The sequence below is a fragment of the Columba livia genome, chromosome 29 (assembly GCF_036013475.1).
Source record: "Columba livia isolate bColLiv1 breed racing homer chromosome 29, bColLiv1.pat.W.v2, whole genome shotgun sequence".
NCBI classification, from domain to species: Eukaryota; Metazoa; Chordata; class Aves; order Columbiformes; family Columbidae; genus Columba; species Columba livia.
In genome coordinates, this window is record NC_088630.1 from 1,513,535 (window position 1) to 1,535,525 (window position 21,991).

The following is a 21,991-nucleotide window of genomic DNA, read 5'->3' on the forward strand; positions in this document are numbered from 1 at the left end:
GGGGAGGCCTGTACCTCACCGGGGGTGTGTGTCCCCACAGGCCTGGCTGTGGACTACCACAACGAGCGGCTGTACTGGGCCGACGCCAAGCTCTCCGTCATCGGCAGCATCCGGCTCAATGGCACTGACCCCGTTGTGGCCATTGACAACAAGAAGGGTGAGTGGCGCCCAAGCCCCATGGAGCCGCGGGGAGGAGAGGGACCTGCCAGGGGACGATGCCCATGGGATGCTCAGCAGATAGTAACAAGGGCGGGTTTTCCTCGTTAAATGCTCCACAGCAGGACCAGAGCCTGCGGGCACTGCTGTCCCCTGGTCATGGTTGAAACCAAGCTGGCAATACAACCACACAGCTGCTCGCTCACGCACCCCAATAAAGGAGAGAATCAAAAGGGAAGGGAGAAACTTGGATTGAGATCAACACAGTTTAGGAAAATAACAAAATACTAATACATTACTAGTAAATATATATAGAAAATAGAAATAAAAGATAGTCAAGGCAATTCCTCACGAACACGCTGAGCAGCCAGTGCCAGGAAACGGCACCTGGTCCCAAAGCCGATCCCAGAGAGAGAAAAGAGAGGAGAAAGGCAGAAAGGCTCAGAGGCCTCTGCAAAATGGTAAAAGCCGAACTAAAAGTCCTAACCAAACCCCCACATCTGCACCCCAGAGAGAGAGCGGAAGAGCCAACCAGAAGATCCCAGCTCTCCTTAAATAATAAGCAGGATGCTAATGGGCTGGAACACTGTGATTGCTCCATGTGGGTGTCAGTCCAGCTCTGTCCGTCCATCCCCTTCCTCGCTGCCTCACACCTGTGGGCAGAGCTCAGAGTGTCCTTGGCTCTCAGAGCAGAGCGATTCAAAACATGAACCCTGTGCTGGGCTGGTATCTGCTTGTTCTCAAACTGAGTGCAAATCATGAGCGTGCTGGCTGGGAAAGAGAAAGGTTTGTAATGCAGGAAGGAAATCAACCCATTTTCAGTCCAGCCAGCACATCCCCAGCACTGTCCTCCAACCTCAAATCCACCCAAATTCCCAAAGCAGCCCTGCCCAAGGCAGCTGTGTCACCTCTGCCTGCACGTGTCCCCTCTTTGCTTCCCAGGGCTGAGCCACCCTTTCAGCATCGACATCTTCGAGGACTACATCTACGGGGTCACCTACATCAACAACCGCATCTTCAAGATCCACAAGTTTGGCCACAAGGCTGTCACCAACCTGACATCTGGCCTCAACCACGCCACCGATGTCGTGCTCTACCACCAGTACAAGCAACCGGAGGGTACGTGCTGGGCCCGGGACCGCCGCCCTGCGCCCGGGGTGGGAGGGGGGTGTCTGGGGCCTGATCAATGGGGTGCTGGAGGATGAGGGGAGCGCTGTGGGTCACCCCACATCGTCCCCTCCCCTCTGGGCAGTGACCAACCCGTGCGACCGCAAGAAGTGCGAGTGGCTCTGCCTGCTCAGCCCCAGTGGCCCCGTCTGCACCTGCCCCAACGGCAAACGCCTGGACAACGGCACCTGTGTGGTCATTCCCTCGCCCACCGTCTCCCCTGTCGGTAGGTGGGCTGGGCTGGGTGGGGGGTCTTACCCAGCGAGGTCCTGCTCACCCCTTTTTAATGCCAAATTTTAACCCTTTCTCCGCCCCATGTTGGGCTCCAATAGATCTGTCAAGGTTTGATTGCAGGGTGACAATAAACCGTGGCAGATGTTTTGCTAACCCCTTTTCCTCCCTCTTCCCACTAAGGGCTGGCGATCGGAAGGCAAAAGAAGGACAGGGAGAAAGAGTTGGGAAAAAAACAAAAATGTTTTACTAATGCTACTAATAAAATAGAGAAAACAATACCAAATATACAAAACCAATCTTGATAGTCCCGGCAGCTGCAGGGCAGGCACCCAAAGTCCTGGACTGGACTCTGCAGCCAAGCGGAGCTGGATTCAGTCTGTCATGAGGCCTCAGTTCGCAGGGATGACTTGCAAGGCCCTATCCTAATGTTGGCCATAGGGAAAAAGGGACAAGATCCTTGTGATCTCCCACTTTTATATGAAGTAGCACGTGAATGGGATGGAATACTTAGTTGGTCAGTTTGGTCACTAGTTCAGTTCACTGCTTGCCCCTCTTGTGGGATGTGCATCCTTATCAGCAACCTTGCATTCCATTGCTATGTCTACCAAAACATGTATCTAGCTTCCAGAAAAGCGCGGTTAGTAAGAAGACTTTAGGTGAAAGGAAAATTCACTCACAGAGAAACTTGTTCTTAACAAACCCAGGACACACCCCCATCTCTCTTTCCCTCTCTCGCAGTGCCCACCACCGACACCTGCGACCTGGTCTGCCTGAACGGCGGCAGCTGCTTCCTCAACGCCCGCAAGCAGGCCAAGTGCCGCTGCCAGCCGCGCTACAACGGCGACAAGTGCCAGATCGACCAGTGCTGGGACTACTGTCAGAACGGGGGCACATGTGCCGCCTCCCCGTCCGGTGAGCCTGGGGCCCGGGGCTGCTCGCTGGGCAGACGGATGGACGGACGGACAGCATGCTGACGGCCTCTTGTTCTCAGGCATGCCGACCTGCCGCTGCCCTACCGGCTTCACGGGGCCGCGATGCAACCAGCAAGTGTGCACCGACTACTGCCTGAACAACGGCAGCTGCACCGTCAACCAGGGCAACCAGCCCAACTGCCGCTGCACGCCACCCTTCATCGGCGACCGCTGCCAGTACCGTGAGTGCCAGCGGCACGGGGCTGGGGACACGGGGATGTCTCGTGGGGGGTGCTCTCTAGAGATATGGGGTGAGACCACATCTGGAATATTGTGTCCAGTTGTGGCCCCTCAGTTCCAGCGGGACAGGGAACTGCTGCAGAGAGTCCAGCGCAGCCACCAAGATGCTGGAGGGAGTGGAGCATCTCCCGTGTGAGGAAAGGCTGAGGGAGCTGGGGCTCTGGAGCTGGACAAGAGGAGACTGAGGGGGGACTCATTCCTGGGGATCAATATGGAAAGGGGGAGTGTCAGGAGGATGGAGCCAGGCTCTTCTGGTGACAACCAGTGACAGGACAAGGGGCAATGGGTGCAAACTGGAACACAGGAGGTTCCGCTTAAATATGAGAAGAAACTTGTTCGTGGTGAAGGTGGCAGAGCCTGGCCCAGGCTGCCCAGGGGGTTGTGGAGTCTCCTTCTCTGCAGACATTCCAACCCGCCTGGTTCCTGTGTAACCTCATCTGGGTGTTCCTGCTCCATGGGGGGATTGCACTGGATGAGCTTTCCAGGTCCCTTCAACCCCTGACGCTCTGGGATTCTGTGATTGTGTGGTGCGGCGCTCTGGGGGGCTGCCCACCCTGACCCTGCCGTGCTCTGCAGGGCAGTGCTTTGACTACTGCGAGAACGGGGGCGTGTGCCAGATGACGGCCGGTGGCACCAAGCAGTGCCGCTGCCCCGCGCAGTTCGAGGGCGCCCGCTGCGAGGACGACAAGTGCACCCGCTGCCAGAAGGGCAAGTGCAGCGTCAACAAGCAGAGCGGAGAAGTCTCCTGCATGTAGGTGCCGGGGGTGCGGAACTTGAGGGAGGGAGAGGGGATGGTGGGCAAGATGAGTCAAGAAGAAATCCCCTGTGTTCCCATGGGCCACATCACTGGGGATTGCACACGGGTGGGAGATGGTGGGTTGGTAGTTTAGGGCAGCGAAGAAATCTGGGTGACTTGAGGGCCCTGGGAGGAGGCGATGTGGGTGTCTCTCCTCCAAGCCCATCCTCATGGCAGTGAGCCATGCTGCAGGGATGATATAACAGCCTCCAACAGAGTGCTGGGGGGGATATGGGGCAGGACGGGGGGTCCATGTGCGCCTGATCCTCTCTGCCCCGCAGCTGCCTGGACGGCAAGATCGCGCCCAGCTGCCTGACCTGCGACAACTACTGCGCGCACGGCGGCACCTGCTCCATCAGCGACAAGACGCAGATGCCCGAGTGCCTGTAAGTGGGGCTGGGGTGGTACAAGTGGGCTACTTGGCCCCACGCAAGCAGGTGACTGACAGACCCCAATCTGTGTCCCCCTGGCCCCAGGTCTGTGCCCCCACTTCTCCTTTCCCCGCCCCGCATGCTGTCCTGTCCCCGCTAACCCCGGTGCTCTCCCTGCGCTCTCAGGTGCCCGGTGGGGATGACGGGGCCGCGCTGCGAGGCCTTTATCGTCAGCGAGCAGCAGAGCAGCCGTACGTATGGGACAGTCCTGCCCCGGGGACACCGCGGGGCCCGACGCCAAACGGGGCGGGTGTCATGGTTTACCGGAGCTGGTGATATAACCACGCAGCCGCTCGCTCACCTCCCCCAATATGGGAGAGAATCAAAAGGGAGAAACTTGGATTGAGATCCACAGTTTAGGAAAATAACAAAATACTGATACACTATTAGTAAATATACATAGAAAATAGAAATAGAAGATAGTCAAGGCAATTCCTCATGAACACGCTGAGCAGCCAGTGCCAGGAAACGGCACCTGGTCCCAAAGCCGATCCCAGAGAGAGAAAAGAGAGGAGAAAGGCAGAAAGGCTCAGAGGCCTCTGCAAAATGGCGAAAGCCGAACTAAACATCCCGCACCAAAAACTCTCCCGGCTCAGTAAGAAGAGCCAACACCAGAGAAAATGGAAGAGCCAACTGGAAGGTCCTGACTCTCCTTAAATAATGAGCAGGATGCTAATGGGCTGGAACACTGTGGTTGCTCCGTGTGGGTGTCAGTCCAGCTCTGTCCGTCCATCCCCTTCCTCGCTGCCTCACGCCTGTGGGCAGAGCTCAGAGTGTCCTTGGCTCTCAGAGCAGAGCGATTCAAAACATGAACCCTGTGCTGGGCTGGTATCTGCTTGTTCTCAAACTGAGTGCAAATCATGAGCGTGCTGGCTGGGAAAGAGAAGGGTTTGTGATGCAGGAAGAAAATTGACCCGTTTTCAGTCCAACCGGCACAGGGGGTCAGGGACGCATCTTTGCCTGTTAATCCAGGGTTACCCTGTACAACTCCTGACCCCTTTTCTTTGGTGGGGAGGGGACAGGTCGTTTCCCATGAGGCAGGAGCAGCCCTGGGGGCTCAGGGCACTGCCCCCCCACATGCTTTACCCTCACCTGTGCTTCCCCTCCCGCAGGAACGGCCTCCATCGTCATCCCCATCCTGCTGCTGCTCATCCTCCTCACCGTGGTGGCTTTTGTCTGGTACAAGTGGAGGATTAAAGGGTGAGTCTGGGCTGCTGGGGGCCAGAGGGAAACCCTCCTTGCAGGGCTTGAAGGACTCGAACGCGTGGGACAAACAGGGGGGACCGCTGGGGGGGTGTGGGCCCTGTTTGCTGCACCCCACGTGGCTGGCGCTGACCCTCCATCCCGCCCCCCCACCCAGTGCCAAGGGCTTCCAGCACCAGCGGATGACCAACGGTGCCATGAACGTGGAGATCGGGAACCCCACCTACAAAATGTACGAGGGGGAGCCCGACGACGACGTGGGGGAGCTGCTGGACGCGGACTTCGCCCTGGACCCCGACAAGGTGAGCTGGACGGCGGCTGCATGGGGTCCGGCATGAAGCGGGGGTTACATGCTGAGATGGGGGGCACATTACTGCAGCAGCATTGGGGCTCCCCGGGGAGCAGAGAAGCTTTGGGGGGCTCCGAGGGGTCGCAAAGGCTTTGGCGCTGGAGGCTGCGGGGCGGGACAGCGGTTGCTGTACGGGGAGGAGGTCACGGCTCTCGCAGGGCACCCCCGGGACCGCTCTGCTGGGTATGGGGGTGTCCGTGCCCCCTCCCACCCGCTCCCCCATCTCCGCAGCCCACCAACTTCACCAACCCGGTGTACGCCACGCTGTACATGGGCGCCCACAACAGCCGCAACTCGCTGGCCAGCACGGACGAGAAGCGGGAGCTGCTGTCGCGGGGCGCGGACGACGACCTGGCCGACCCCCTGGCGTAGGGACGGGACGGGGGCGAAGGGGCCGCGGGGCCGTGGCGCCCGGGCCTGGCACAGACACCCATTGCAGGAGGTGGGCGGGGGCCGGGGGAGCCGAGAGCCACTGTATAAATGTACAAATGAAGGATTATTACTTTTCTATGTGAGCAGTATTATTACCTGTATATTCCCCGGTACCGGGCCTCAGCGCCTCTCATTGCCAGATCCGGCTTTGGTTTATTTTAAATCTCTTTACATTGGGCCCCCCCTCCCTCCCTCCTCCTCCCCCCCGCGGGTCGAGCCGGCGTTGCGGAGCAGGGGCGGTGCCGCGGTCGCTGTGCCGGGACCAGCTCAGTGGGGCTGACGGAGACGCGCGGGGTTACGGCTCCATGGGGCGCAGGGAGGGAGGCAGATCGGGGTCCGCATGCACCCCCAGCTCTCGGCTCCGTGTCCCCCAGCCCCTGCAGCTCCTTGTTTCCTCCCCGCCTCAAATCTGCTGCTCCCCGGCTCCCCCTTTCTCCTGCAGCTTGGCCTCCCTCAGCCCCCCCTTTTTCCCCACTGTTTCCCCCCCCGACTGTTACAGGGGGCAGGGACGATGGCCCCACCGCTGCCCCCAGCCCTGGTGTGGTGCGGAGGGTCCGCGGCCCCTCGCTCCGGCTTGTTTCCTGCACCTCGCCCGCTCTCCGACATGCACATTTTTTAACAGGAAAAAAAGACAAAAAAACCCACAAAAAACCCATGGAAATGACCTAGCTTTTATAGTAGAAATAAAGAAAACGCATGTGGGGGGAGGGCGGGGGGCAACCCCATCCTTTTATTGGGGGGAAAATGTTTTAATAATTTTTGCTGGATTACTTTACAACTAAACAAAACAGATATTGTTATAAATAAAATTTGTAAAAACCGAAGAGCAGGCTGCTGGTTGGTGGGGATGTGCTGAGGATGCCGCAGCGGGGGTCACGGGTGGGAGCCCCCACCGGGGCCTCCTGCATCACGGTGCCCTGGGGGTGCATGGGGGTTTTTGGGCAGGGAGAGCTGTGCGTGCACGTGGTGCTGCGCGGGGGCTCTCTGGGGTGCTGGCACGTGTGCCACTTGGGGGGACGCGTGTGTGTGTGCGGCTGCTCCCCCCGCTGAGCGCCCCGGGGCCCTGAGCTGCCGCCCTGCTACCCATGTGCTGTGGGGAGCACGAACACCCCAAAGCACTGGCACGGAGCGCTGAGTATCACCAGGCACGGAGCACTGAGCACCACTGGGCATGGAGCACTGAGTACCACCAGGCATGGAGCACTGAGCACCACCAGGGAGAGAGCGCTGAGCATCACCGAGCACGGAGCACTGAGCAGCAGTGGGCATGGATCATTGATCACCGCCAGGCACAGAGCACCGAGCACCACCACTGTGCACGGAGCACCGAGCAGCAGTGGGCATGGAGCACGAAGCACCACCAGGCACAGAGCCCCGAGTATCGACAGGCATGGAGTCCTGAGCAGCAGCAGGACTGGAGCACCGAGCATGGAGCACCGAGCACCACTGGGCACAGAGCCCTGAGCATCACCAGGCACGGAGCACCAAGCACCACTGGGCATAGAGTACCGAGCATCACCAGGCACAGAACCCCGAGTATCACTGGGCATGAAGCCCTGAGCATCACCAGGTATGGAGCACCGAGCACCACTGGGGACAGAGCCCCGAGCATCACCAGGCTCTGTGCCCTGAGCAGCAGGGAGACTGGAGCACTGAGAATCACCTGGCATGGAGCACCGACATGGAGCACCGAGCACCACTAGACACAGAGCCCTGAGCATCACTGGGCACGAAACCCCGAGTATCACCAGGCACAGAGCACCAAGCATCACCAGACACAGAGCACTGAGCATCACTGGGCATGGAGCCCCACACGCATCAGTGGCTGTGGAGCACCGAGCACCACGGTGCACAGAGCCCTGAGCAGCAACGGTGCCGGAGCACCGAGCATCACTGGGCACGGAGCACCGAGCATCACCGGGCACAGAGCACCGAGCACCACCGGGCACAGAACGCCGAGCATCACCGGGCACAGAGCACCGAGCATCACCGGGCACAGAGCACCGAGCAGTCCCCGAAAATGTCCACCAGGTGGCGCCGCCGCCCTCGGGAACGGAGCGGGGGGGGCTGCACTCGCACCCCGGTGTACCCCCCATGTACCCCCCCGTGTTCCCCGGGTGTCCCCCAGCCACGCTCAGCCCCGCCATGCACCACGGCCGCGCTGCGGGTCGCCAGGGGACCCGTGGCTGTGACGGGGCGCGCTGGCACCCCCAGCCCGTGGCTCGGCAGAGCGGGGTGACCCCGGTCCCCTCCTTGCCAGCCCCCCCCCGCACCCCCCGGCCCCCCGCGGCTGCTGAGCCGAGGACGCGGCTGCTGCCTTTGAAAAGCCCCAAACTCCTCTGCAAAGGGATGTGGTGCGGCCCGAGCGCAGCACAGCCCTCAGATCTATTTCAATACTGGCTCTTTGTTCACTTATCGGTTTCTTATATCTCCTCTAGAGGTTTTTTTCTCCCTTTCCTCTCCCCCCCCTCCTCTTCTTTTTCCTTCAATCTTTCTATTTTTTAAACCGTCCCTAGTTTCCCTTCACCATGCCCCCACTCTCCTACATCTTTAGGCCCGTGGGCTGTTGATTGCTTGGGAAGGGTCTTCCCGGAGCCTTCTGGACCTGTCGCGGACCCCAGTGTCCTTCTGCTCACCCATGAGACCATCAGGGACACCAGGACCCCCCCAGCAGTTTGCTGGGCCATGTGGGGCAAGTCCCCCGTGGTAGCGGGTCTTGGGGGCCGTGTTGGCCCCACAAACCCCCCCATCCCTCAGCTGCCCCATCCCTGGGGCGATTGGGGTAAATGCAGCGCTGCGGGGGGACCAGCACTCCGGTCCCTGGGGGGATTGTGGTGGGGTCGGGCACGAAGGCTCTTGCCGGAGCAGGAGCGTGGGCTGTGGGGCTGACTGTGGCTCTCACACCGGCCAGGAGCGCCGGCACCGCAACCAGAGTGCGGCTGGAGGGAGGGGTCCCCTGTACCCCCACCGCGAACCCCGAGCTGCTGCGGCTGAGCGCTGGGGGCACCGTGCTGCTGTGGGGCTGGCTGTGGGGACTGCGTGGGGCTGGCGGGGCCCCCACGGTGCGTGGGGCAGCCCTGCAAGCAGAGCCGCAGAGCCGAGGCCCCCGGATCCCCAGCTCCGCGTCGGCGCTGCCCTCTTCCTTCCCCTGCCTCTCTCTCCCGTTTCCCTTCATTTCTCTCCCTCTCCTTTTCCGTTGCTTATTTCTCCTTTACCTTTTATTCATTCTGTCTCCACACGTACGCGCGGTTCTGCAATGCTCCCCCCATCCTGCGCTTGCCCCCAGCCCTGCTGATACCGAAGCCCCCGCCGGCAGCTTCCCGGGGAAGGCGAGTAGATAATAATAGTAATAACAGTAACAATAATAGTAATAACAATAAAGTGATGGTGTTGGGGAGGGATCCCCGCTGAGCTGGGGGGGGGGGGGTATGAGAACACCTGGCAGACCCTTCTGAGAGGAGCCCAGCACCATGATGATGATGAGCACACGCATGTGCATGTGCACACACACGTGTGCACGCGGGCGGCGCAGGTTGCACGGGCAGCCTGAGATGAGGGGGGAGGGTGTGCTGCAGGTGGGGGGTTTGCACACTCCTCGGTGTGTACAGGGCCTGGGGGCTGCCCCCCTAAAGACCCTCCCATAGGGTGGTCCCCCTTCTCTGCTGGAGCCTTTGGGGGGGCCCAACAGCAGGAGACCCTGTTCCCCTGCCCAGGTGCAGCTGGATAGGAAGGAGATGGGCAGGACTGTCCCCCCCCAGATGCCAGAACATCTCCCCCAGCCAGGAGCAGGATCGGGGGAATCCTGGGGTGCTGGGGTCACCCAGGAGAGTGGGAGTGGAACCGGGGGCACCCCAGAGTACGGGGGGCACCCCAGAGTGTTGGGGTCACCCAGGGGAGGAGGGTGGACGTGGGGGCACCCCAGTGTGCTGGGGTCACCCAGGAGATGAGGGCAGATGCAGGGGCACCCCGGGGTGCTGGGGTCACGCAGGAGAGGGGGAGCAGAACCTTGGGCACCCCAGAGTGCTGGTGTCACCCAGGAAAGGGGAGCAGAACCGGGGGCACCCCGGGGTGTTGGTGTCACCCAGGAGAAGAGGGTGGACGCCGGGGCAGCCTGGGGTGCTGGGGTCTCCCGAGAGAGGGGAGCAGAACTGGGGGCACCCCGGGGTGTTGGTGTCACCCAGGAGAAGAGGGTGGTCACCGGGGCAGCCTGGGATGCTGGTGTCACCCAGGAGAGGAGGGCAGATGCAGGGGCAGCCCGGGGTGCTGGGGTCACGCAGGAAAGGGGAGCAGAATCTTGGGCACCCCAGAGTGCCGGTGTCACCCAGGAGAGGACGGTGGACGCCGGGGCAGCTCGGGGTGCTGGGGTCTCCCGAGAGAGTGGGAGCAGAACTGGGGGTACCCCAGAGTGCTTGGGTCACGCAGGAAAGGAGGGCAGATGCAGGGGCACCCCCAGGGTGCTGGGGTCTCCCGAGAGAGGGGAGCAGAACTGGGGGCACCCCGGGGTGCTGGGGTCACCCGAGACGGGGCCGCGGCGCCCGCTCCAGCCCCTCCCGGCCGCGGGGGCCGCCCCGGGCTGCGCTCAGGGGTTGGGCGCGCACGGTTGCCGGTGCCCGCCGCCCGGTGCCCCCCCGCGGGGGCGGCGGGCCGGGATTGGCGGGGCTCCGCGGAGGCGCCGCCCGGCCCCAGCAAGTCTCCAACTTTCTTCCTGCCTCCCCTTGGCCGCCGCCTCCCTCCTCCGCCCGCCCTGCCGCGCTCCCTCATCCCGGGAGCCCCGCGGAGCCCCGCGATGCTCCGCTGCCGCCTGCCCCTGCTCGGGCCCTGGCTGCTGCTGCAGGTACCGGGGGACCGGGCGCGCCCGCGGGCGGCAAAGTTGCTGCTGCCACCGGGGGGGTGCGCGGTTCCCGGCGCGGGGGGAGGGGGGATGCAATTACCGGGGGAGCGAATGCATTTGCGGGAGGTGCAGTTATTGGGAGGGTGGTACAATTCCGGGGGGTCTGTGCTATTCGGGGCGGGGGGGGGGCACATGCAGCCCCGGCGAGTCGTGCAGAAGGGGGGGACGTGCGGCTACTGGGGAGACGTGCGCTTGGCGGGGGGGGGCGGCGTGCAGTTGCGTGGGGGTTCAGGTAGTCACGGGCAATTTGTGGGGGGCTTGTGCAATCCTGGGGGGGGGACACATGCGGGCGTTTGCAGGGAGAGTTGTATGGGCGGGGGGGGCACCGGGCAGGGATTGCGCAGCGGGGCGGGGGGGGGGTCCTGCTCGCCCCAAGTTGGAGCGGGCTCGGGGCTGTCCCGCACTCTGCGCTCGGATATCGGGCGGAGTTGGGGAACCAGGGTGCCTGGGGTGGGGGGGGCAGCAGCCGCCGTACACCCCCGGTTCCGAGCCGCTCCCCCCGTTGCAGAGCGTGGAAGGCGCCGTCTGGCAGGTGCGGGGGGGGGGGTGACGAGACACGCGAGACGGAGCCGCGCGTGAATGTGGGGGCGGCCGCGCGTGGGCAGGTCGGGCCCTTTGCCGGGGGGGGCGCTCTGGGGGCTCCCTGTGCATTGTGCGGGGCGCTTGGACCCCGCACCTGCGTCGCACCTGCAGGGGGAGGCGGGAGGAGGACCCCCCCACCCCCGCTACTTGCTGTGCTGGGGAGGGCGGGTGGTCCCGCTGCACCCCGAGCGGAGCTGGGGGGACCGAGGATCCGCGGCTCTGCCAGGGGTGTGAGCGCTGAAACCACCTGCAGAGGTGACGCCTCGTTGCTGTCCTGACTTGGCGCGGGCTCAGCTCCAGCGCCGGGGTGGCCTTCACCTCCACCCGGGGGGACACGGCCCCGCCAGCTCCGTCCCCCCGGCTCCAGGGTGTCCCCTCAGCCAGGGGCTGGGTGCACTGGGCTTTACCCCAGGCCCAGGCTTGGCCTTGCTGAGCCGGGTGGGCGGCTTTGCCTGTTCTTGCCCCTTCGCCTGACCATGGAGGTTGAGCGGTTGCGGATGCAGAGACACCCTCCCCACCCGCAGAGCCCTCCCCGTGATGTCCCCCGCTCCCCGATACTAAATGCTTCCCAAGGCCACTCACCCCCATGTGTCCCCCGCTCCACCACCTCCTCTTGGAGCCCGATGAGGCTTTTCTCCCGCAGCGGGAGCCGCCGGGTTTGGGGGCTCCAGCTGCATCTGGCGCCAGCATCTGTGGTGGTCATGAATGAGGGGAATTGTGCCCCCCCAGCCCTGCCGGGGGGGCCGCGCTCATCACCCAGCAGATCTGATTTCCTGACACTCCATTTTTACTTTCTGTGTTTCATGAATAAAATCAAACGAGTCAATTCCCTCTCGGGAATTGGATGCACATCAGGGACCAACCCTACCCCCCAGGCGAAGGCTCTTGCAACTTGTCTTTCTCTGGCACTCTCCTTTCTGTACGGATATAGATGGATAGATGTGCGCATCTGAGCGTGGGGGTGGCTCTGCGTGACCCCCCCCGCCATGTCCATCTAACGCGGAGCATCTGTCGGTGCTGGAGCTGCTTCAAGACAAATGGTTTTGTTTTGATGGAATCAGGAGCAGGGCGCTGCCCCGGCCCCCTCCCCGCACGGGCAGCAGCGCTGGGGGGACGTGGGGGCTTGTGGCGGGGGGATCGGGCCCATCCCAGGGCGCAGGGTGGGTGTGTGGGTGCAGGAGCCTCGTGCTGTGTGTGTGGGGAATAACCCCAGGGGATGCCAGCAGGGGAGAAACTTTCCCAGCCCTTCTTCGGGCAGGTGAGGGGGTCCCCGCCGGCTCCCCCAGCCCCAGGTGCTGCTCTGGAGCTGAGCTCCCAGCGCTGTGTCCCGCGGGGCCGGGGTGGCGGTGGTGGGAGCGAGGAGGCAGATGTGGCCGCATCCCCCGGGTGACAAACACCTGGCGCCTATGGGTGCGTTCGCTCGCATGGAGGGTCCGAGGTGTATGTTTGTGAGAGGCCGGACCCCCGGGGTGTCTCCCCGCCACGCTGCGTGTTTGCCGATTGTCCCTGCTGGGTGTGCATCTCCCCGCTGCGACGGACGAGCTGTCCTGGCCCAGCGGGTGCCCGTCCCCGCTGTGTGTGAGTGTGAGTGTGTGCAGATCACCTCCCCATCGCCCCCCACCCTTCACGGCTGCTGCTGCTCAGGGTTTGCCTTCTCCCTCCCCGCGCCGGGGCTGCGGGCGGCAGCGCTCGGGCGGGCACAGCGCTGAGCAGGTGAGCTCCGTGCCCCAGCCCTCCCGCTCCTGCGTGTGCACCGAAGAAGAGCCGGCGGTGCAGGGGCCGGCAGGCAGGAGCAGCAGACACAACCAGGATGGCAGTGTGCGGTGGTGGGCTTGAGCAGCGGGGTGTAGCCTGGTTATGGGGGTGTCTTTCCTCACCCCCGCTCTGGCCTCACTGAGCTCCTGTGACTTTGCAGGAAGGCGCCTCCCCGGCACCTTGCCTCGCTTTCCTTCCTTGCCCGCGGGCAGCGGGTTGTCTGCGAAGCACCTGGAGTGTTGCTGGCAGGTTTTGCCTCCCCGGATTAACCCTTCCGAGGAAAATCCTGCCTTGTGGTGGGAATCTGGTGCTGTGGGACCCCGGGGAAACTCGCCCCTTCCCCTCGCTGTCACCCAAGAGCTGGCACACGGCTGCCGGGTTGGTGGCTGACAGATGGCTTTGCTCTTAAGCAGATGCTGCCGGGCCTTTTGGTGTGAGGACACCCCTTATTTGTGCCCCCTCCCAGCTCCCATTAATGGGTCGAATTAACCCCTTCACACCTCCCTGTTGGGAAATGGGGTGCGGGTGGTGGCACAGCCCTGCAAGCCCACTCTGGCCGGGGTCCCTGTGGGTGCGGAGCCGCAGGGACTGACCCCGCGGGGCAGAACGGGGGGACCGAGCGGCTCCGTGTCCCCGTCTCCCTGTTCCCGCAGATCTCCCGAGGTGACCAGCGTTGCGGTGGGTGCTGTGTGCTCAGCATGGCTGAGCTAATCTATCGCCAAACAAACACGCGCTGTTATTCTGAAAGAAGGTTTCCAAGCGACTCATTTCCCTTTTTTTAATAACTCTTCCCCGTGGTGCCCTTTGCACCCCGAGCTGGGAGATTCAATAAGGCTGGAGCCTGGAGCGTGGCGCAGCTCAGCCTGCGCCGAGGGGGGGACGGCGGCTGGGGACGGGGGGGCGCGCAGGGATGCCCCCCAGCCAGACCCACTCCTCCTCTTCCCCTGTGTTGTTCTGGCTGCAATCTGGGGGCTGCTTTATTGCTTCCCCCCCCTCCCCTTGTTTTTAATTGCCAGTTTGCTGCTGGGGGGGTGGCCCAAGCTGGGAAATGACCAAGCGGGCACTTCCCTCTGCAACCCCAATCTGAGCACCCCACTGCTAATAACACCCCTGCTAATTAACCTGCGCAGATGAATGACCTTTGTGCCCCCTCCCTGCATCCGCAGCTCCTCCTCCTGCAGACCCCAAGTCCCAGCAATGGGGTGATGCCGCACTGAACCCCCCCCAAGCCGAATCCTCCCACCCGCCCTGGCCCAGCTCCAGCGTCTCTGAAGAGCCGCCCGGCTCAGCCTTCGCGCTCGGGCGCTGAAGGTAAATGGCCCAAGAAAGATGAAGCTTCCTCTCCAGCCGCTTGGATTGCTGCTAAAGAAATAATCACGTCCCTGTGCCCGTGGTCCCCCCTCCCTGCCGTTTTTTTCTCCCTGATCGCTGTTGCAAAAGGAAAATCATTGTGGAAATGAGCACCCAGCCTGCAGGAACCATCAGCTGCAAGGAGCCTGCAGGGCCCGGCGCTCACGGTGGGGATTAATCCTTCCCTCCCCAAATAAATCCCCCTCGGAGCCTGTTGCTGGGACGGGAGCTGCTGTACGGTGCCACCAGCACCACGGGCCCTGTGGGTGTCCCAGCAGCTGGACTGGCCTCAGTGGGTGTCACCATGAGCAAAGACCCCCTCATTCCTCCTCCTGTCCCCCCGCTGCGTTCAGTGCGATGCTTCACCCCATTGTGCCCAGTGGGGACCAGGAGCTGGGCAGGGTGGTACAAAGCGGAGCTGAATCTGTCCCCGGGGTCCTGAGGGGCTCCAAGAGGATGGGGGGATGGTGGGGACCTGTTGTCCTGTTCTCCACCCCAGCACAGTCCCAGCGATGTCCTTGAGGGTCCGCCGGGGGGTTCTAATCAGGCCCGGGGATGCGGGGACAGTCGTGTCCCTGCTGCTGCTCATCCCTTCCTTGGGGGGGACACAGCACTGGGGGGGCCATGGGGACGTGTCCCCACTGAGGGGACAGCCCCGCGTTTGCCCCTCTCCGCGGTGACCTTCGCCTCATCGGAGGGGGGGGCGGGGGGATGCGGTGCAGGGGGGGGAAAGGGAGGGGGGGCTGGAAATGCAATTTATGATCCCGCCTGATACGATCTTATAAAATTTCCCGGGCACACTCGAAATTACATTTCCATAGCTCAGGAGAAGCGATCTCCTCGCACGCCGATACCTGCCACTTTTATGGCTACATTTATTGCAATAATAAAGTGAAATGGTGAGGCGAGGGGTGGGGGCGGCCGGGCAGGAGGTGGGGGCCGCGTCCCCGGGGGGGTTGGGGACCCTCCGCTTTGAGGGGCGCTGGGGGGAATCTCTCACCCCGCTGCACCCGTCGCAAAGATCTCACCCACCAAAGAGGCCTTGGGGGCGCAGGGAGCCCCCCAACCCGCTCCCGTGCGGGGAAACTGAGGCAGCGCTTCAGGCCACGGTGGCGACGCATTGCCTGGGCGAGCGGGGTTTAATCTCCCCCGAGCCCATCAGCTCCCCGTCCCCCCCCCGCACCCCTTTCCCGCTCCGTTTATCTCCTCGTTTCCTCATTCAATCCCTTTTCTTCCTCGAGTCCAATGAGTCACACAAGCCCTGAATCCTTTGCCTGGTGCCGTCTCCTCCCTTCTATTATATTTCTTGCTTTGCTCTTAACAGCACTTTTCTTTTCACCCGTGGGGGGAGAGAATGGGGACGTACATTTCTTCCCGCTCCCCAACAACCACCTACCAGCTCCTGTCTCACCACGAAGCCCTTAAAACTAATAAATAAATAAAATAACAGCCAAGAAAAGAAAAGGCAGGAAACGAGTGACAGGGAAAAGGAACCAAAACGAAAGAAAGAAGAAGGGGGGAAAAAAAACCCAAGTCCTACTCGGGCTATGAAATATTTATTAGCCAGCGCGTGCCGAGCGCGTTAATAAACCCGGAGCATTTGCATATTCTTTCTGTCTGCAAGGAACGAGGTGTCTGGTTAGGGGGTGAAGGCAAACGTGTCCGCACGAAGCCGGTTTCTCCAGGTCGTGACACCGGTGACACCGGCGTCGCTTTGGGGTGGGTGTCACCGGTGCTGGTTGTGGTGGCGGCACTGAAGCAGCAAGGGCCGTGGGGTCCTTTGGGGGGTGACACGGAGCTCACCCCTGGGGAAGGGTTTGTCCGGCCGTCACCGCGACGCCGTGCGTGTGCGGCTGGGTGGTGGCACATAAGCGCGTCGCGACTTGTCCCCGCCTGTCACCCGCTCGGCATCGCTTCAGCTCCGCGACCCCGTGCCCTGGACGCAGCCCGGGTGTCCCGAGCAGCCGGCTCATTCGGAGCCGTCACCGTCACCATCACCGCAGCTTTGCCTCACGGGGACTTTAATTATCAGCCTTTTGCTCACCGGCTCCATCTGCGCTTGCGGGCGCGGAGCCGCACGCTTGTGCCCAGAGGCACAGATGCGGTTGTACCCGGCACATCCCGGGGTACAGGTGTTCACACCGTCACCCTTGGGATCGTTCGTATCGCTCCTTCTCCGCAGACCCGCAGTTTAATGGGGGAGGATGTCTTGAAGACAACGTCTCAGCCGTGAGTGACCACGCACGCCACGTCCTCCACACCTGGGGCTGCAATGTCCCTACAGCAGGATTTGCCTTCACAAAAACACATTAGAAAAGCGGGTTGTGCTGTTGGAGCTGCCTCGATTATACTCTCCAGCATATGGCAGTGAGGCTTAAAACAAGGTAGGAAGGCAGGGAACCCAGCTCAGGGTACTAAGATGTTGTCTGCGCATCCCAAATGGTCCAAGGGAAATAGCTGGGGCGTTGCTAGAAGTGTTTCCAGTCCCTCTGAGAGTTGTAGCAGCCCCGCCGGAGCGCAAGAAACAGGGCACAGCCTCTGCGCCGCAGAACACAGTGCCAAACCACACGTGGAAAGGTCTTGCAACTCTTAGTCCCAACCAGAAACGATCCTGCAATGGGCACGTTCATCCCGGGGTGCTCACACACAGAGGCACGCGCAGAGCTACACACACGTGCGTAACCGTGCACGCACACCCACGTGCGCACAGGGGCGTGTGAAGGCGTTTGTGCACACGTGTGTGGCGCTGGCGTGTGTTGCGCCCCCCCGCACGCTCGCTGCAGGTGTGCCGGGTGATTGGTGTGCACACCCGCTGGCGTGCACAGCCGCACGGGCGCGGGAGCACCCGTTGCACGCTCGGGCGCGGGCTGGAGTCCCTCCCCGCCGCCCGGCAGAGCCCACCGCGTCACCGCGTCACCCTGCCACCGCATTAGCACCCGCGCGGCGCCGGCGAGATAAATGGGAGCTGTCAGAGGCACCTTGTTTGCTGCTAACCTTTGGAAATGCCACACCGCCCCGGGCTGCGCCGCGCCGGGGGGAGCGGGCCCGCGGGGATTGTTGCTCACCACCTCCAATTAATCTCCTTGCACTAACGAAGGCGGCAGGGTGACAGGGGAGAGACCGGCTTGACCGTGCGCCCATGGGGAGAGCTGGAGACCCCGATGGGCAGATCCCTGTCGGCAGAACGGCTCTGCCACCAACCCACACCAAGGCGGGGGGACAGGGGACAGTGTCTCTGCAGGGATGGGGTTTTGCTGATGGGTGCTCTGGTTTGGTACCCTGTCAGTTGTGGGGGTGCTGGGAGCTCATCACAGCCGGTCCCCATCGCTCCTCCCCGTGCTGATCCGCTCCCCTCGCCAAGGTGACCGTGGGTCTCGGGGGAGCAGCTGACGGTGCTTGGCCCCGCCGGCAAATGGGATGTGAGTGGCCATCACCGCTGGGCCTGACAAGCCAAATTGATGCCGGCACCAAGCGCCTTCGCAGTCCCTCTGCAGCCACCCCCAGCCCTTCCTGCATCCTTGCCTGGCTGCCTGCGCACACCGGAGTGACACACGGGTGCTGCAGACACATGGCAGCCCTGCACAGGCACAGAGAAGTGCACAAGGGGCTGGAGAGTGGCAAAATATATATATCATTGTCTCGGGGATGTCTGTGTGGATGCAGCAGCGCGTGGATGTGTAACAGTAAAAAACCAAGCGTACCAGCCTGGTCCTCCTCGGGCACAGGGGCCGGATCCTGGGGTGGCCGGGGAGGGAGGGGGCTCCGCACACCCCTGTGCAGGGCCAGATGTTGGGACCCCCACGTGCACCTGCCAAGTGTATCCGAGAGGTTCACGTACCCGGGTGTGCACACTGCACCCCGGCCGCTCGCTCACAAGCAGAACCATTAATATTTAGCGCGAGGTGTGAGCGGGACCTGCCCTGAATGCCGACGGCGCTGGCAAGGTGCAGGGGGGTGACCTTGGGTCCCCACGGTGCTGTGCTGGAACGGCTTTGCCATGGCCCTGCTCCACCGCACCCCTTGGCATGGGCTCCGAGCCCCGCGGCCGGGGGAGCCACCCCTGGGCCGCACCGGGGTGCGGGTGCGGATGGTCTGTAACCCAGAGCCCTGGCCCGTGCTCCGGTGCGATCGATAGCCCTGGCTGCATCAGCAGTCGCTGCCCTGCTCTGCAATTCCCTTTCATCCCCGCTCCCCCAGCAGCTCCCGGGGAGGGACCACCTGCCCCTCCAACCCGCCAAACGCCGCTCCCCTGGCCGGAGAGGGGGTGCTGGGGGCTGCCCATCTCTCCCTCCGCCACGTATCTCTCCATCTTGCGGTCCTGCCGTGCTCGCTCCCTCTCTCTCCGGCTGGTGAAGGCACCCGGCTTTGAAGCTGCGTTGAAATATAGATAAGGGCGAAAGCAGCAGCCGCGCTCAAAGAGAGATTGGGGAGGGAGCGGGGGGCTGCAGGGATGCTCCGCCGCAGCTTCGCACCGCACGGCTCCCTGTCCCCTCACCCACCCCGGACTGAGACCCCTTAAATCCTCTTCCCTGGCCAGCGTGCTCGCTTTGCTGGTGCGGCGCTGGCAGGGCGAGTGCACGCCGGAGCAGATTTACAGGCTCAGCCTGGCGCCCGCGGCACCGGGGGGATAAGGCGATAGATCCCGGAGACAGCCGTGCGCAGCCTGGCTGGGGATCCGGCTCAGCGGCTGGGGGCGAGCGGGGGGGCCCATGGGCTAAGCAGCCCCCTGGTGCTGCTGCATCCCCAGCAGAGAGCAGTCCCTGCGCAGAAGGGGTCCCGGGGGGCTCACCCCTCTCCAATCAGGGTCACACTGTGCTCCAAGGGGGAAACGGTGTGGGTGGCTGTGGGGTGGCTGGTGCCAGCGTGACCCCCCCAGCACCTCCTGCCCCTCGTCCAGCCGCTCTGGCTGCGATTCAGTGCTGCCACGTGCCTCAGTTTCCTTTGGGAACACAACCCCCACCGTGCTCCCCCCAGGCCCTTCCAGCCGGTGCCCCCGCTCGCCGCCTCGGGGAACAGGTCGTCCGGAGCAAAAGCTGCCAGAGCAGCCCGAGCACCTGCCAACCCGCGGTGACAGTGATTGACGAGGCCAGGGCTGCCGGAGCAGCATCCTGTGTGCCGGCAGCAGCTGGCAGGGCAGGCGGGGGCACGCCGGGGTGCAGAGCCAGGCCGAGGGCTGGGGAAGCAGGCGGGGAGGGACAAGTGACACATCAGAGCCGGGGTCCCGGGGCTGAAGAGCTGCCAGCTGGCTCTGCTGAGCCACGCGGTGTCAGACCCGGCAGCCGGACAGAGCGATGGCCGTGGGGAGCGCAACGAAGGGGACGCTGCTGCTGTACCCGTGCAGGGACCTGGCTGCTGCCTGGCGTCTTCCTCCCGCTCCATTGCCCATCTTTTCTACTTTTGCTGCAAATTCCCCCCCTTTCCAGAATGCACAGAGCGACCCCCAGCCACACCCCTCCAGCAGAGCAAGGGGTTCCCCGCTGGTTCCCTGTGTGCCCCCCCTGCACACAATGCACCCCAGTCCTCCCGTGGCAATTATCCCGGAGGGCGGAGCGGCTGCCGTGCAGCCTGGTGGGGGTCTCTGTAATTTCAGCCGCAGATCAGAGGCAGCGGGTAATGCAATTAGGCTTCCCTGGCAGGCGGTGCTGGGCTCTGGCGCTTCCCCCTCTCGGTACACGCTGCTGCCCCCCACCCCCCTGCATTTCAATGGGCCTCAGCTGCGGGGGGGCAGGCAGGCGTGAATTGTCCCGTGTCCTTCTTCTTGCTGTCATGGGGACATGGGTGATGCTGGAGAAGCAGCCCTGGGGTTGACACCGGCAGGGTGCGGGGCATCGTGCCAAAGGGGTGCGTGGTGCTGGCGGGGTGCTTGGCCACAGGAGGGATGCAGGAGGGATCCACAGACACAGGACGCACAGGGACAGGCAGGAGGACACGCGAGGGGACGCGGGTGCAGCCTCTGCCCTCTTTCCTAGATGGTGTGCGCTGGAGGCCACATCACCAAGACCCTGGGCTACCTGGAGCTCGACACCTCTGGCCTCCTCAAGGATGTCCCCTATGGCACCCTGAAGCCCCCGGTGCTTGACCCTGGGCGGCTGATCCCGGCCGAGCCCCATCGGGGCGCAGGGACGGCCCTGGGCGCCGCGCAGAGCCCCTGGGACTGGCAGAAGAACCATTCGGCCGGCGAGCCGCCGAGCTCCCGCGCCCGCCGCAAGCCCTCGCTCAAATCCGGCCGCGCCAAGAAGATCTTCGGCTGGGGCGACTTCTACTTCAACATCAAGACGCTCAAGTTCAGCCTGCTGGTGACGGGGAAGATCGTCGACCACATCAACGGGACCTTCAGCGTCTATTTCCGCCACAACTCCTCCAGCCTGGGCAATGTCTCGGTCAGCATCGTGCCCCCCTCCAAGGCGGTGGGTTTCGAGGTGCTGGTGCCGGCCGCCCTGCCGCTCCCGCCCCCCCAGCAGAGCACCCTGCCCGAGGGGCGCCCGGCCAAGGCCCTCAATTGCCACGTGGAGTACGAGAAGACCAACCGGGCGCGGAAGAACAAGCCGTGCCTGTACGACCCGTCCAAGGTGTGCTTCACGGAGCACACGCAGAGCCACGCCGCCTGGCTGTGCGCCAAGCCCTTCAAGGTCATCTGCATCTTCATCTCCTTCCTCAGCATCGACTACAAGCTGGTCCAGAAGGTCTGCCCCGACTACAACTTCCAGCACGACAACCCCTATTTTGGCTGATGGCTGCGGGACGGGGTGGCGGGTGCCGGAGCTGGATGGGGGCCTGGGGGTCCTGCACCCTGCCCCAGCTGTATAGGGGATCCCCGGGGTGTGGGGTGAGCTGGGGGGGGCACAGCCCCATGCAGTGGCTTTGGTTGGGTGTGTGGCACCTCCGGGATGGTTGTAACGGGGATTTTGCCACATGCCAACAGGTCATGGTGCTGGGGGGAGCTCAGGCGCCCCCCGTGTGCTGCTGGGGGTGTCTTTGCAGCCGTGGGAGGGGTGTGTTGGTCTGTGCATGTACACAGTGGTCTGTGCGTGGGCACCCTCCCCATCGGCCCCTCCCAGGCACCAAACCTGGTGATCCATGGAGCCCCCCAGGGTGGGGACCCTGCCCAGATTCACCACCCCTCACCCCCATCTGCAGCCGCTTGGCCGGGAAGAAGCGCCCCCAGGAGCAGGGACGGGGGTGTGGGGGGGCTGACCTCCCCCTGGTTCTGGGCAGGGGCTGCTTCATATTTTTTTTAAGAAAATTAAAATGGAAAAAAGTGGAAAATAAAGAAAAACATTGGAAAGAAAAACAGAACAAGAAAAAGGAAAAGCGGTGGAGTGTGCTGATCCCGCACCCGGCGGGGGGACGGAGGGAGGGGGGACCGGGGGGACCGGACCGTCCCGCTTCCCGCCGGCTCCCGCGGAACCGGCAGCGCCCTGGCCACGCCCCTCA

At 63.2% G+C, this 21,991-nt stretch overlaps 2 protein-coding genes across 5 annotated transcripts in view; both read left to right on the forward strand.

The window, feature by feature from the left end:
* Window positions 1-6,803, forward strand: part of LRP1 (LDL receptor related protein 1) — a 78,614-nt gene extending 71,811 nt beyond the window's left edge. For all 4 annotated transcript variants that reach the window (XM_065043624.1, XM_065043626.1, XM_065043625.1 and 1 more), the window contains exons 79-89: window positions 41-157; window positions 1,099-1,275; window positions 1,409-1,549; window positions 2,296-2,469; window positions 2,549-2,710; window positions 3,345-3,519; window positions 3,846-3,950; window positions 4,122-4,186; window positions 5,108-5,195; window positions 5,356-5,500; window positions 5,779-6,803. In XM_065043624.1, the coding sequence (XP_064899696.1) occupies window positions 41-157; window positions 1,099-1,275; window positions 1,409-1,549; window positions 2,296-2,469; window positions 2,549-2,710; window positions 3,345-3,519; window positions 3,846-3,950; window positions 4,122-4,186; window positions 5,108-5,195; window positions 5,356-5,500; window positions 5,779-5,919 (1,490 nt within the window). In that variant the 3' untranslated portion in view covers window positions 5,920-6,803. The remainder of the gene's footprint in view (window positions 1-40; window positions 158-1,098; window positions 1,276-1,408; window positions 1,550-2,295; window positions 2,470-2,548; window positions 2,711-3,344; window positions 3,520-3,845; window positions 3,951-4,121; window positions 4,187-5,107; window positions 5,196-5,355; window positions 5,501-5,778) is intronic.
* Window positions 6,804-10,657: 3,854 nt separating this feature from the next.
* Window positions 10,658-21,887, forward strand: NXPH4 (neurexophilin 4). The gene is made up of 2 exons (XM_065043569.1): window positions 10,658-10,813; window positions 20,527-21,887. The coding sequence occupies exons 1-2, from the start codon at window positions 10,766-10,768 to the stop codon at window positions 21,286-21,288; spliced, it is 810 nt and encodes a 269-aa protein (XP_064899641.1). The 5' UTR covers window positions 10,658-10,765; the 3' UTR covers window positions 21,289-21,887.
* Window positions 21,888-21,991: the final 104 nt, after the last annotated feature.

Bases quoted from the DNA above. Each gene is read 5' to 3' on its own strand.
- NXPH4 (XM_065043569.1), top strand. From the start codon at position 10,766: ATGCTCCGCTGCCGCCTGCCCCTGCTCGGGCCCTGGCTGCTGCTGCAG. The intron at 10,814-20,526 runs GTACCGGGGGAC...CCTCTTTCCTAG, and splicing joins GGCCCTGGCTGCTGCTGCAG to ATGGTGTGCGCTGGAGGCCA.